Genomic DNA, 14,812 nt, shown 5'->3' on the forward strand with positions numbered 1-14,812 from the left:
AGAACTAGTACAGTCCTATAAACCCAATGTTCTCAGTAGTAGTAATAGCTTAGGAAAAAAACTACAATCTTGGCATATACTCTTAAAGAACTGACAGCATTCTTGAGTTGGGTTTCATTTACTTCCTGTATATAAATAATGCAGCATGAGATTCAGTTGATGTTTTAAGTCTAGGCAGTCACAGCCATGGCATGTTTGGTAAAAGAAAATAATATATTACAACATCACAGATTTTAACAGTCTGCTTTTGGCTGGGCCTCATACATTTTCCCCCATTGGTTGAACTTTTTTCCCAGTTAATTTTGTAAAGCAGTGAAGGAATATCAAAATTACACAAATGTGAAAGGATCCAAAAAACACTTGAACATATAAGCAAAGAGGTAGGTAGCAAATCAGTCTATCTAGAACTTCATCTTAAATTATTGGCTTGTGAGTAAATATTTTACATTATTTAAACAATGAGGATGTGTAATATTGTTTGCTCTTAAAGTTTACTTACAATTTTTTTCAAGTTACATGGAACAAAATTGCTTACAAAATAGAGTGTCACTTGGAGCCTTATTGAACAGGGTATGTTTTAGCATCCCTGCTCCATAGTAGTTTAGGTTCAAATTAAAGAGTAAATACATAAGTTACCGTTTTTCACTAACAAATACATAAGGAACACTTTTTTGGGGCTCAAACTGCATATTTTAACTCTTTAATATTTTCAAAATTTACAAATCAGTATGAGAGAAACTAAAGAAAATTAAAGCCTTTCTTCTTTGCCTCTTTCAAAAAGAGGAATTTCAAATATGTTTTCTGCAGGAAGCCATCACTTTCAGTGAGGTCTTCATGTCCTATCAGGGACATTCTGGCAAGCCAGAGTATAATGGTACCAAGGTACTAAAGTAGATATTCCTAATTTTAATTTAAATCTTTAAATACCATTTGGAACCTTCCATGTAATGTTGCTTTTTACTTAGGTATGCATCAAAAGCAGGAATTTCCAAAGCAGATCTGATTTTTAGAAGACCAACTTGATAAATAACTTTATCCCTAATGTATTTGTTTACAAGCAAAGTATTACTTTGTCTGGACTTATCTCATCTTCAGTGTCTGGGATTGTGGGCAATAGAGCAGATCGAGTCAAACCCCAAAACTTCTGAGGTGACATGTCTTTTTTGGTGGCTGTAAATTTCCATCCAATATGGCTTGCACAGATCCTACACTGGGCGATAGTCCAGGCGTACCTACACAATTAAAGAAAGGTATCAGGTAAGGAAACACATTTTTGTATCCCAAGCTATCACGGTAAATCTGTTAGGAAGACAGAGCCAAATTCTGTAGTTTTGACTGTGCTCTTAAGCGGTGTAAAACTAATCTTGTTAATGTGGATTAACTCACAGGTACTTTTCCCTGGCGGTTTCATATTGCAGTCATGTTAGAAAACACCAACCAACCACCTCCATAAATACACTGGTGTCAAGTCAAAATGGGGGGTGGGATGGAGAGAGACCTGTATTTTAGACCTACTCGTCTACAGTAAGAATGATTTTGTCAGAAGAGTCAAACTGTAACTAGAAAAATCAACCAAACCATTTCTTACGTCCCTAGGGTATATCTCTTAATTCTAGTTTTGTATCAAATAAGATTGGACAGTTCGAGTCACATGGTCCTAAGTCCAAAATGGCAAGTATAACCACTAATCCATACTCAGCTTACCTCTGACTACTTATACTTTCCTCAGCCTTAATAGTATTTTCAACAACCCTAACAAGTTTCCAGGTGGTGCTATATCAGGCTCATACTTTGAAGGCCATTCAGCAAAACCAGGACTAAATGGTTTCTGCATCTGTTTTGTCTATTACTGCTTGGGATATTCTCTGGTTTGACACATTATGGAATATACTGGTTCAGATACAGTTTTGCTGGGTCATAAGCCAGCTGATTTTCAGAATGAGCTAAAAGGAAAATGAAAGAGGTCTGGGTTAACTGTATAGCTAATTTAAGGATAACTGCAGTTGCCAACTTTCCAACTATACATTTAGTGAGACTATGCAAAAATACTGTTACTAGCCATTCTCAAAACGAACAGCATTTAAATAGAATTATTCATCTTAGTGTCTATTTTCGATTATAATTCTAACAACTCTGCTTAGAACTCTGGATTTTTCTGCCCAGTTAAGGCAGCAAAACCAAAAAAAAAAAAAAAGTAACCACCACCACATTACCCAGGAAACCAGCTGTGCTCTGTAGAAGGTCGACCTATCAGATTCAAGTTGCAAGCCTTATACACAGTAAGCGTCTCATGCACGTATCCATGAGGATTCACATAAGCTGCCATCGGCCCACATAACGATAAACTACAAGAGAGAATCACAGAGGATAAGTCAAAATGGGAAGAAAGAAATGTCTAATGAGGTTATAAGAGGGAACAGCTTAGAATCCCGTTATGAAAACAGATGGTTGGCAGTCAGCCCAATTTCAGTCTACACGTTTGTAAAATAGGGAGTTAAACTTCATCTAAAGGAGTCTTTCACAGAGGGAGTACAGTGAAAATGTCCTTTTGGTCATCCTTGGGCTGCTGATTACTCTGTAGACAACAATTTCTCTATTGTCCTACACAATAGTGTCCTATTTGCAGTAGCAGTACGTGTTCAGAAGCATGTCCTACTTTACCTTTGGCCCTGAGTGTAAGATACTAGCCTAAAGCATTCATGTTACCCTTATTCACTAAAAAGATACACAGATTTTCAAGCAGGAATGGGGAAGAAAGGATTGCCCCCTTATAATTGACTTGACCATGCTGATTAATACCTTACATAACTATTGCTGCTGAGTACCCAATCAGGAAGGGTATCTTAACCCCCTCCTATTTCATTTGCTGAAATGACTGTAATTTAATGGAGGGAAATATATGGAGAATGGATATATAGTCTTGACTAGAATTCTGTTGTAGGAGTTGGGAAAATATATCCAGAAGTACACTAAAAATGTAATAAAGCTCTCACCTGAATATTTCATTTTTGGTTGTTATTTCTGTTTCTTGACATTGTTTACAGCAAAGAGATGTACACTAAAAAGTTTAAGGGAAAATTAGTGGGGAAAACTCACGTTTGTTTAATTATGTAATTACATAGCTCATCAAGAAACTTTAGAGAAAGTACTGATCCCTCTGAATAACGTTTTCCTTCCAGTCATTAAAAACTATAGTTTTTAGAGAAAGTGACACATACTCATTTCTAAAACTAATGACTTTATAGGACAGTGACATATATATATATATATATATATATATATATATATATATAACCACATATGCTCCACATACAAATCAAACTTGAAACGTTTAAAGGATGTAAAAACAATCTGAATGTATGTGTGATCCCAAATGAAATGTCTAAATTATCCTTTAAATATTTTTAATGTAGGGATGCTTGGAGGGGGGCTCAGTCAGTTAAGCATCTGATTCTTGATTTTGGCTCAGGTCATGATCTCACTGCTTGTGAGTTCGAGCCCAGTGTCAGGCTCTGTCCTGAAAGCTCTGAGCCTGCTTCAGATTCTGTTTCCCTCTTTCTCTGCCCCTCCCCCACTCATGTTCCCTCAAAAATAAATATTAAAAAAATAAAAAATGTAAATTAAAACTAGCAAACAATTAGTTTTCTAGCTGCATGACTGGATCCCACAGATAATCTAGCCTAAGACACAGGTGTCATGAACATGGTGACTTACTTTATTCATAATATCTAGTTCACAGCGGAGTCGTTGGATGGCACTACCAATTTTAAGGAGCTGAATCCTTAATACATCATCGATAGGAAGACAAGCAGCTACTCTGTAAGAAAAATCTTAAAGACATGGTGGTTTTTCAAGTTTTATAAAGCAGAAAATAAATAATGTCTTTTTGAAATAAACCCTCCCTATAGCATTCACAAAGAACATATTTCACATAAACAATACTAAAATATACTAGCTATCAAGTATATACTCTTAGGAAGTTCTAAAATTAACCTCTTATAATTGGTTTTATAAATGTCTTTTAAACATGACAATCAAGCCCATGTTAATAGAATTTCCTCAAAGACTAGAAAAATGGCTACGGTAACTACCTAATAAACAGTATGTACATAAGCTACATAAGTCCTAGAACTAGGTAGGGTCATTTTTAATGCCACCTTAAAGAACAGGGAAAGTGTTAATGCTCAAGTTTTTCGATAAGAGCTAGTTACTGCAAGTTGTGCAGAATAGGAAAACTGCCTAAAATTAGAGTACTCACAGAATTTAAGAGCTTTGCTACAATTCACTAAAATACTTTCTTTTAAACTGCTCAAGACAAATGTGTATGCTTTTCAGAATAAAACTATGAAACTAAAATTTTTGGTTTCATTACACAGAAAACAAAGTAATTTTAGTAAAACAAAAGCCACAGGAAGGAAGCAGACTTTTCGTACCTATTGGATTTGAAGGAAGAGAATCGTCTTTTAGATTTTCGTCCCATTCACGGAGCTGTTTCTTAATTCTATCCATTAAAGTTTCCTTGTTTAAAGTAAAACCAGCCATAATAAGGTTCACAGACTTTTTACAATTTACTGCCAGATTTTCAGCTAGAGTTTCAATGTAAGTTCTCACTCTTATGTACTAAAATCCAAGTCCCGGTTTCAACTCTGTTGTCTCGCGCACAGATGGTCATGGCCCCGGCTCCTCCACCCGGCACTAAGGTGGCCTTCCAGGCTTCTGTCCTGCACTGTCTTTGTAGTGGCACGTGCTCCTGACCTGCTACCTTCTAGGTGTTTTCTTACGAACTGTGTGCAATTGGCCTCTCTTCCCCCTTTTTCTAGGAAGGCTTTCCTAACTCTGTCCACAGGGATAGCGGCCCCTATAAATTACAGGAGCACTTGCTATTTACACCTTACTTGGCACCCATTTAGTACACAAGAGTGCTTCCTGTCTTTTCACAGATGTCTGCAAAAAACACTTGTCTGTTGTGCATTTGTAATGGCCCAAAGTGCTGAAGGGCAGAGTGAACTGTAGTTTCTTGCTGTTGTGCTTGTGAGAAGTGCTCAAATTTCAGTATTTACCCTTCCTAAGATTCCAAGTCTTAGGGGGTTCACTAAGGGAAATGACTAACATTTGTTGAATGCCTACTGTGTGCCAAATACAATAACTATCACTCTCCCCATTTTAAAAACTGAATTTATTGAGATAGGTAATGGTTTGCCTCAAACCATATGGAAAATGATAGAAATCAAGCTTTTAAAAGTCTTTGTGTCTAAAACCCAGATTCTTTGAACACTTCCAGTCTGCCTCTAAGTTTTGCAAGGTATGGTGATGCCTAAGTACGACAATTTGAGGAGAAAGAACACTGGTGGATGCAGTAGACTAACTGGGGTCAAGAGACCTAAGTTCATCTACTTGTTTAGGAAAAACAACAAAACACTGTTATGGGATTCTTTAATTTTCGAAACCTACCTACCACTTAACACATTTCAAATCCTTAACAGACCCTAAAACATCTCATTACCTTATCCTGAATTTATAAGCCACTAGAAACTGGGAAAATGAAAAATTCTATAAAGGGGAAGTAAATCCAGCAGAATTTGATTCCTTTGCATTCTACTTAAATGTAAAGAAGGGCATTAGTTCTGAAAATGAGATACCGCTGAGTATGAAAGCCCATGTTTCATTCTAATGACCCTTTATTATGACAAGGCTTACCCTAGAGATAAAAAAGTACAAGGTAATACTTACAGCATCATATAAGGAATACAGCCAGCGAGGCCATGAAGTCAAATTTGCACAATGAAACTTTCTCTGAAAACAGAAAAAAAGTCACTTAAACTCTATATAGATTCTTATGGTGGAAAGAACAGTGTTTGAAAACTGATTTTGGCCCTGGAAAATATGTTCTAAATTCAAAAATAGGGAAAAATTTTGTAGATAACACTATTAACAGATGATTCATTACCTACTAAATGTGACAATCATGGTTTTACAGCTTTCAGTTTGTACTGCAAGTAGAATCCTCATTCTTACTGGGATGGTTTAACATTTTAATGCTGAGGATAACTTAGTGAAGTTATGGTGAACTTGAAGAGTGACTAAACATAGTTATGTTACAGCATAACATATCACATTATATGCCTATTAATCATTTGTTCAGTATATGCAGGGAAACTAAAAATATAATCCCAATTGTCTTTGTGTAAAACTTTAAATGGCTTTAAAGTGAATTACTGTAGAGGCACATATAATAAATGAGTCCATTCTAAGAAAAAAAATGATCATAACTTGAGAGTCCAGGATGAAGTCCCCCATTTCATAGAACTCCGGGAAAGGGAAAAACCACTGGGTAGCTCTTCCAATTGTTGTATTTTAGAATCCAAATGCAAGCATGCCTAAATCCATAGAAAAATGTGAGTTAAGGGGCGCCTGGGTGGCGCAGTCGGTTAAGCGTCCGACTTCAGCCAGGTCACGATCTCGCGGTCCGTGAGTTCGAGCCCCGCGTCAGGCTCTGGGCTGATGGCTCGGAGCCTGGAGCCTGTTTCCGATTCTGTGTCTCCCTCTCTCTCTGCCCCTCCCCCGTTCATGCTCTGTCTCTCTCTGTCCCAAAAATAAAAAATAAAAAAACGTTGAAAAAAAAAATTTTTTAAAAAAGAAAAATGTGAGTTAAATTCCAGTAGAATTTCTGTTTTTGATGGGAAGACTCAATAATTAAAATGTGAGTCCTCAAAGCACATATTCAGCGTAATAATACCAATGAGATTGGAATTTAGAAGCATAACTTAAAGTTCACCTGGAAGAAGTAAGAACTCCCAAAAAAGTTTGGGAAGAGAAGTATTCTACAGGACACAAAAATATGATTGGGAATGCACTATAGCAGTGCTATTAATAGGAACAAATTGTAAACAACCTAAATGTCAACGAACACTGAGTACATTAGAGTATGTAATACACTAGGGGATACTTTGCACCTGATCAAACAAGGCATATCAAACCTACAGAGCATAAAGAATGATTACATCTTCCTCAATAAAGAAAACAAAACCTATGTAAGTACAGACATTCATAATTTTGTAAACTGTTAACGTGGGGCATGACACATGAAAAGTGGGTGGGAAAGGAGTAAGGTGGCTCAGAAAGGACTGTCCCAGAATAGAACAAGAAAAGCAAGCTGTAAGATTTAACAGAATGAAAGGGAAATCCTGTGCTTGCACCTGCATGACCAAACGAATGGGCATGAAATGAGGAAACATGGGTACACCACACATGTGAAAAAGACTTGGGGGACTCAGCTGATAGATGAACTAACCAATGTGCTGCAGAGCTCACATCCTACTCTCCCTGCAATCTTATGCTAGAAGATGTCCAGAATCTAAGAAGAGACAATAATGTTACCCTTCTGTGACAGTCAGAAATGGGAACTTTAATTGTCAGGGGCACGGATGCTAAGAGGAGGTCAACAGTTTGCATTAGGGATGTTTAGTTTGGAGCTGCCTCTCAAGGGGACGTGGTAATTTCTTTTAAATATTTTAGGGAACTACTACGTGGGTGAGGATGGACTTGTTTCTCAAGGCTCATCCACTAAAGCTCAAACTCAAACCAATGGATTCTTTAATGAGAGGAAGTTTCGGCTCAATCTCATCTTTCTTATATTTGAATCTACCAAAAGACGGGTCTGGGATGGCCTCCAAGTACATGTTCAAAAAGTGATTTAAGCCAGAGGAGCCAGATTGTAAGGCACTTAAGTTACTCTCCAATCAGTTCTTTACTTCTAAGACCAAAAACTAAGGCTAAAGAATTTTGTCACACTACAAATAAATGCTACAGAATAAGCACACAGAATAAAGAACTACAACAGCCTTTCAAGTAACTGTGAATATGTAGTAATAGCAATGGCAACCACTTTATTGATCTTAAAATAATTCTTTAAGGTTGGTAGTATTATCATCCCCATTTGAAAAAGAAGGAAACAGGCAAAGAAGGATGGTAAAACTTGCCCAAAGTCACAGTACATGGGGAGCTGCTAGGCTGTGCATCCAGGGAGTCTGACTGTAACCATTATTCATTCAAGAAATATTCTGAGCACCCAGTACGTAGGTGTCAGGCATTATCTTTACACACTGGGAGTATACATACCAGTGACTAAAACAAAAAAAGGCCAAAATCATTGGAGCATACATTTTCTTGCAGAGCAGCTTACTTTCTAGCAGTATACTTAGAATTACAAAGTGACAAAAATCCAACAAAGCTTCGGTCTGGCAGACTGACACACTACACACTCCCAATTCAGTTATTAGTATATACTTTACACATCAGAATGATCATTTTTATATTACAAAAGCGTAGCATTTTACTTGGCATCCATGTCAAGATAAAGAGAAACCAAAGTAATTTATTCATATTGTAAACATGACTTCCCACTGTAACAGAGAACAGAATGTGGCACACTAGTGTATTAAGAGCAATGCAGCGGGTCAGGATCCTTACCATTCGCCCGCCACCCTGCATCCTTTGTGAATGTGAACACACTGCAACTCATGTGTCTCAGTTCTGTAACTTTTTAAAGTGAGAACATCAATAAAATTCTTTTTCAGGGTTATCTTGACAGATTCTAAAGTTCTACTTACAGATCCATTACATGTTTATCCTTAATATTTGTGATGTGCTTTATACAGTCAACTATGCAAACTACAGCTAGCTTTTACAGAGCCAACGCCCAAATTTAAGCCATTTCAATATCTCAAGTTTAAGAGTCCCAGTTTAGACTTCTGGCACAATGTCAATGGCTCCTGTCTTCATCTGGGTAACACTGATGGCAAGTTCTGGCAATTTATGAGCATTCTTCACATGTATCAACACCACAATTTACTTCATAAAAGGGCTACACTTCAAAAAAATTTTTAGTACTAGCCTAAAAGTTAGGTGCTTACAAGTGACCGAAGTGTGATTCTCTAGTAAAGAAGTATTCACTCTGGGAACAGGATTTACTATGGAAAGCAGAAACGCCCTGAAAATGAATCTGTTCCCTGAAGGCAATCCATCACATTCTTCCATTGTAAAGCCTGCTTCAGATTTGCCTTCCAACAATGTGGAATGTTAAACAAATGTGAAATTCCACTTCAATGGCTCTTTGAAGAGTAATAAAATTGGAAAAGCAATGTAAAAGGCGAAACATGAATAATACATCATTGCCACTGATATACACAGTGGTCAAAGGTGGTCATTTGTTGTATTAAATCCCATCAGCATCAGCAATGTAAATAATAAAAATAATTTATCCCAGGAATGCAAGGGTATGCTCTTTCCTGCTCCAAGACTGCGAAACTACTAATGGCAGGTACACAACTACAAGGATACGACATATGCCTGGGAAATCACTGCACTGTCCAAGGAAGTCCCTGACTACACACAGCCTAGGCTTTCAAGACCTTTTTTTCTCTAACATAAAAAAAGCCAACAAATGTTACTGTCTTACTGCTACTATTACTATTCTGGGACAAAGCAAAAAGTTGTCTTTGTAGACAAGTTCCTATGGAAAGGTTAAGCAATAGTAGCCAGCGAGACCTTGAAAAAAGAAAAGACCAGTAATATATACCAGTCATACATTTATTTACAAAAATTAAAAATTGTCAACAGTTAGAAAAGTGTTAATGGAGGTACATAAAGAGACTGACAACAAAGCAGAAGAAAAGTAAAATAAAAAACATGAATTTGGTCTTTGGTAAGGGGGCACCTTGTATCAGTGAAGGAAAATAGGGGCTTTTCAGAAAATGGTAATAGGACAATGAAGAGCCATCTGGAAAAAAAAAAAGTGGAGTTGAATTCATACCAGGATAAACTATATGTGGATAAAAGCTTAAAAAGTTTTGATGACATTAAAAAGCAATGAAATCAAAGTCAAAAGTAAAAGATTACATTCTAAACATTTAAAAAAATAAAAATTCCTTTGTATGAGGAAGTAATTTCTAGCATTAACAAAAAAGGTAAATTTAACTACCTAAGGAAAAAACCCTTCTGTGGGACACCAAAGTCAAAAGACAAATCACAAAGGGAAAATGTGTGGAACTTACTAATTCCAGACAAAGGGTAAGTTTCCTAACATATGAAAAACTCCTAAAAATCCACAAAGAGCAAATACTATGAACAGGCACTTCCTAATAAAGGAAATACAAATTGTTATTCAACACAAAATGTTATACCTCATTTCATATCCAAAGAAATTCAAATTAAACCTCCAAAAAGATTCTGTGTTTTACTTATCAGATCAGCAACAATTAAGTTGGATACTACACTGTGAAGCCATGATGACCACTGCTGTCAGACTACACACAGGAACAACCTCCTTAGTAAGGTACTCCAAGAACATCTGTCAAAATTACGAATGCAGATTCCCTGTCATCCAGTAATCCCACTTCCAAAATTTATTATATATTTTTGCCTGTATGCATGGTCATTTGTATACAACACTTAGTGCAGGTCTGTCATCCAGAGGTGACTGGTCATGTAAATTGTAGCTTAGCCATAGAAGGGAACACCGGGGCAACTTTGAAAACAAGGAAGCAGTGCTCCAAAAGTTGATACAGAATAATCTCCTGTAAGAGAGAGTAAGGTCTAGGATAGTAGTGTATCTTTTCACCTAACAAAATGGAAAGAAATGAACATATTTGTGTCTTCAAAGAGAAATTCTCGAAGACTGAGAAACTAACATGTGAGCCCACTTTCAAGAGCTTTGCTCTTCAGAGCCAGAACCAGTGTTCAATTCTTTCCTGCTCCCGCTCCCTATGAGCACCATTTATAAATTTAGCAAGACTAGAAAGATAAGCATCAATCACTTTCTTAATTGGTTTCCACATTTCATTTCTTTTTACATTTCATATGCAACTCTTTTCTCATTAACACAGTAAGACTATATAACAAAGAGAAAGTCTGGGTTAGGAGGGGGCGCACTTAAAAATGTATGTCATATTCCCAAGTACGTTAAAGAAAAGTTTCCTTATTGTGAGAATCCCAATACAATCAACCCAGCCAAGAGTGAAAGGCACTGTGACAGGAAAGGAAAGAAAGAAGTATTAGTTTCAAAGATCAAATCACAGAATAAGGAATGTTTCCAGATGGAAGTGAGTTTTGGAAGAGTGTTCCCTGATTATACTAGCCTAACTTCTTAATCATTAGGGACATCTTGTCAGATGCACCCTTGTCAGAATGGAAGATTACAAAGGAATACTTGTGGAAGCTTAATTTTGTCATTTAGAATGTTCAGTTCTCAAGGGCAAATGTTAAGAAAAGTGTGTGCAAACAGTTTCAAGGTTAACTGAATACATCTCAGGAAGGCTACACTGCCATACCCTTTAAGTATCGTTTCTGCTGAAAAAGTATTTGGCAACCACATAAGCTTGAGTTGGCTTAGAATCATCTAAGCATCTCCCAATTCTGACTACCTTAACTACCTCTCAGACGTGTAGACAAATGGATGCACTGCTTCATATCCTGGTGAGATGTTTAAGAGTCAGATCTGAATAAAGTGAATCAACCCTTAGATCTGTCCTAGGACAAGCAGTGTTATGTAATCCAGTCCCTGATAAGTCAGCATCCAGCTAAAGGCACAGTAAGCTGAACCACTGAGACAGTATCAATCAACGCACATGGGGTTCCGGCCAATGGCACCTACCCCTTTTCCTTCACGTGGTGAGTGGCTCAAAGCAGCCTCTCTAAAGTAGAACAGAGTTTTTAGGTCATGTGCAGTCCAAAATAGATCAGCTAGCCATTTGTCTTGGCCTAGTGATCCAGACCCAAATTTCATAATCTAAGCAACTTTACTCAAATTTTAAAGAAGGAAACCCATTAAACAATTTGAAAAATACATGGGATGAAGGAATTGTATTTCCTTAAACCTTTCATACCTCTCTCCTTCCTTAGCACCTTCTGTTTAGTCCTTGGCAACTCTGAATATGAAAATAACATATTATATACATATTATTATTATCATTAGAGAAATAAATATGATTATTATTAAAGAAATATCACAAAGGGGAAAGAGGACCTGGTTCCAAACAAACATATGCTTCCTTGGTCTTTGCATTTTTGGCTTTCTTGCTCTTGGTCTGCCAGTGACAATTGAGCTGCAAAGGCTTAATTCAGAACTAATATGACAAGCTAAGATTCTTTTTTTTTTTTAATGTTTATTTATTTTTGAGACAGAGAGAGACAGAGCATGAATGGGGGGGGGGGGTGGTCAGAAAGAGAGGGAGACACAGAATCCGAAACAGACTCCAGGCTCTGAGCTGTCAGCACAGAGCCTGATGCGGGGCTTGAACTCACGGACCGCGAGATCGTGACCTGAGCCGAAGTCGAACGCTCAACCGACTGAGCCACCCAGGCGCCCTGACAAGCTAAGATTCTTTAACCACAGAATAGAAGAATTCAATCAGTAATACACACAAGAAGTAAAAAACCAGTCTTACTTGTTTAACCCACAGACAGGACACACAACCAGTACAGAGCATTTAAGTCAGGAATCAACTACAATCACTCCCACCCTATGCTTACAAATTTACAACAAGAGTTAAGTTAGGGTTTTTTAACTGTTGCTTTTTAGCAACCAGTCTTAGTGTGGAAGAACTATGATATAAATCGAAATACATTACATCGCCTAAAACCCAATCCTGTGATTGAAATATATAATTATTTAAATACATAGGCAGCACCTTGATGCAGTTTCCTTGCCACATAACATCTCAGCAGCACCCAGTGCTGAACACACTATCGGGCATGAATGACTTAAAAAATTCGAAAACCATTCCCTTGGAGCCCATGTACATCAGAGCTGACTCTGACGTACTTATTTCAAAGGTGACATTTAAAATGACTACATGACAGCAAAATCTTCCACTGTTCTACCCTTAAACTTAAACAAAGGTAAAAGTGTATTTGAAGTGTCTGTATCAGTTGTGAAACAAGTACTGCCTAGCTATAGAAAAGTTGTCTGCAAAGTTAAAGCATACGTATCTGTTAAATCTTCAAAAATATTAGTTTCAAGGTTGTGTGGGAATCCTTAAGCAATCTATTTCTACATTTCCTCTTGGATTCTTTTTAGAAATGCTTGTTAAAACACACAAAACCATATCTCAGACTGTCCAACTGAGGTACAGATTACTAAAAACAAGAAGCCTACAGACACCTGGTTATAAGCCTGCTGTCCCCCAAGGAGCCATCCTCACAAAGTCCTCTCTGAAAACTGGATGAATTCTACCTTAGGAACATTACAAGTGGTGGTACACTGGCTAGTTTATAAGACTCCTTTATCAATTATCTATATTAATTTATATCAAATTAGGATCCTACGAAAATTTATTCAAAATTAAAACCTGTACCACTTCATAAAGAGAAAGGAGTGACTGATCAATGTAAGACTTTTCAGATTAAAATGGAAATGTCTCCATATTTTTAAAAGATAAACCTCAAAGAGCCGATTTTTTCTAAGTTTAAAGACAAGTGATCATTTCCTTTATGCAGAAATCATAAATATTAGCTATTTTCTAAATTTATTTAGGTTTCATTTTTTGAGAGAAAGAGAGACCACGAGTGGGGGAGGGGCAGAGGGAGAAAGAGAGAATCTTAAACAGGCTCTGTGCTCAGCGCAAAGCTTGAACTCATGACTGTGAGATCATGACCTGAGCGGAAGAGAAGAGTCAGACGTTTAACCAACTGAGCCACCCAGGTGCTCCACTATTAACTACTTTATACTCAAAACTGATACATCTGAAAAATGAGTAGGAACAGGCTTCATCAAATTTTTTTTTTGGGATCAAGAGTGATATAGCCTAAAGGATTATGTGTGAGAATTAATGCCCAAACAAGCAGTGCTTTCACAGAGCACACATACTGTGCCAATTTTTGTGATGTCAACCGTGTTATATAAAAAGAGAGCTAAAATGCTTTCAGAAGTCTAAAAGATTTGGAACATACTACTACCACTTGGAACTCTCCTCTCCTTAAGGTGATGTGTTTATGATTCAAGAGCCAAACATGTAATCTGATTAGAGTTTAGCAAGATTTCCACAGAACTAAAAATCACAAACTATTAACTAGTACACAGCTGATAGGCATAAAAGCAAGAACACCTTACAGTACTGTGACATTTGACTATTTTTGCAAACTGCTTTTATGTAAATGGCTGCCTATGAAATTTTTAGAAGCTCTAGCTTTGATCAAATGCAGCCAGAGTATTACCACAGAAGGTGTCTGGGGAGTGAATCATGAGACTTGTTTGTGTTCCTTTCTCAAATACAGGAAAAAAGCAACCTGTCTTCATTTTCTGAAGATGCACAAAAAATTAGTTTCTCACCTTCTGGTATTTCTGCCACCATTTATATGAATACTGGTCTTCCCATGAGACAGGTTTTGAAGGAAATATCTGGCATTTATTGAGGGATTCTAACTGAACTGCAGACATGGTTGAAGGCAACACACACTCGGGAAGAATTTGCACTTTAGCTTGCTGGATTCTAAAATAAAGAGAACCAAGCATGGTGTTCATTTTTAAAATAAACTAACTCAAACTACTAAGTTTCTAAACATTATGGGTAATTTTAAATACTAAGACTTTCAGTTTTTTTCTTAAATTTCAGTATTCGTCAAATGCCGACATTAATATTATTGCAAGAATTTTCAGAAAATACTGTAGTTCATAAATCATAGCAAAGATAACCTCAAATACAGATTTTCAATCTCACTGTAAAATGGAAAGTGAGATTGGTACATGTCAGACAAACACAGAGTTTATTAATGAAACAAAATTTAAAAAATCAATATACAACCATCTATTACCACT

At 36.8% G+C, this 14,812-nt stretch overlaps 1 protein-coding gene across 4 annotated transcripts in view; it reads right to left on the reverse strand.

Moving 5' to 3' along the window:
* Positions 1-14,812, reverse strand: part of CRBN (cereblon) — a 38,584-nt gene that overhangs the window by 13,778 nt on the left and 9,994 nt on the right. For 3 of the 4 annotated variants that reach the window (XM_042930012.1, XM_042930008.1, XM_042930011.1), the window contains 7 exons: positions 14,327-14,486; positions 5,731-5,793; positions 4,434-4,518; positions 3,715-3,830; positions 2,994-3,058; positions 2,214-2,345; positions 1,070-1,232 (listed from right to left, as the gene is read on the reverse strand). In XM_042930012.1, coding sequence (XP_042785946.1) covers positions 1,070-1,232; positions 2,214-2,345; positions 2,994-3,058; positions 3,715-3,830; positions 4,434-4,518; positions 5,731-5,793; positions 14,327-14,486 — 784 coding nt within the window. Of the gene's footprint in view, positions 1-160; positions 1,233-2,213; positions 2,346-2,993; positions 3,059-3,714; positions 3,831-4,433; positions 4,519-5,730; positions 5,794-14,326; positions 14,487-14,812 lie in introns of those variants that run through there. The other variant, XM_042930010.1, reaches the window with a different exon arrangement.

The sequence above is a fragment of the Panthera leo genome, chromosome A2 (genome assembly GCF_018350215.1).
Source record: "Panthera leo isolate Ple1 chromosome A2, P.leo_Ple1_pat1.1, whole genome shotgun sequence".
Taxonomy (NCBI): Eukaryota; Metazoa; Chordata; class Mammalia; order Carnivora; family Felidae; genus Panthera; species Panthera leo.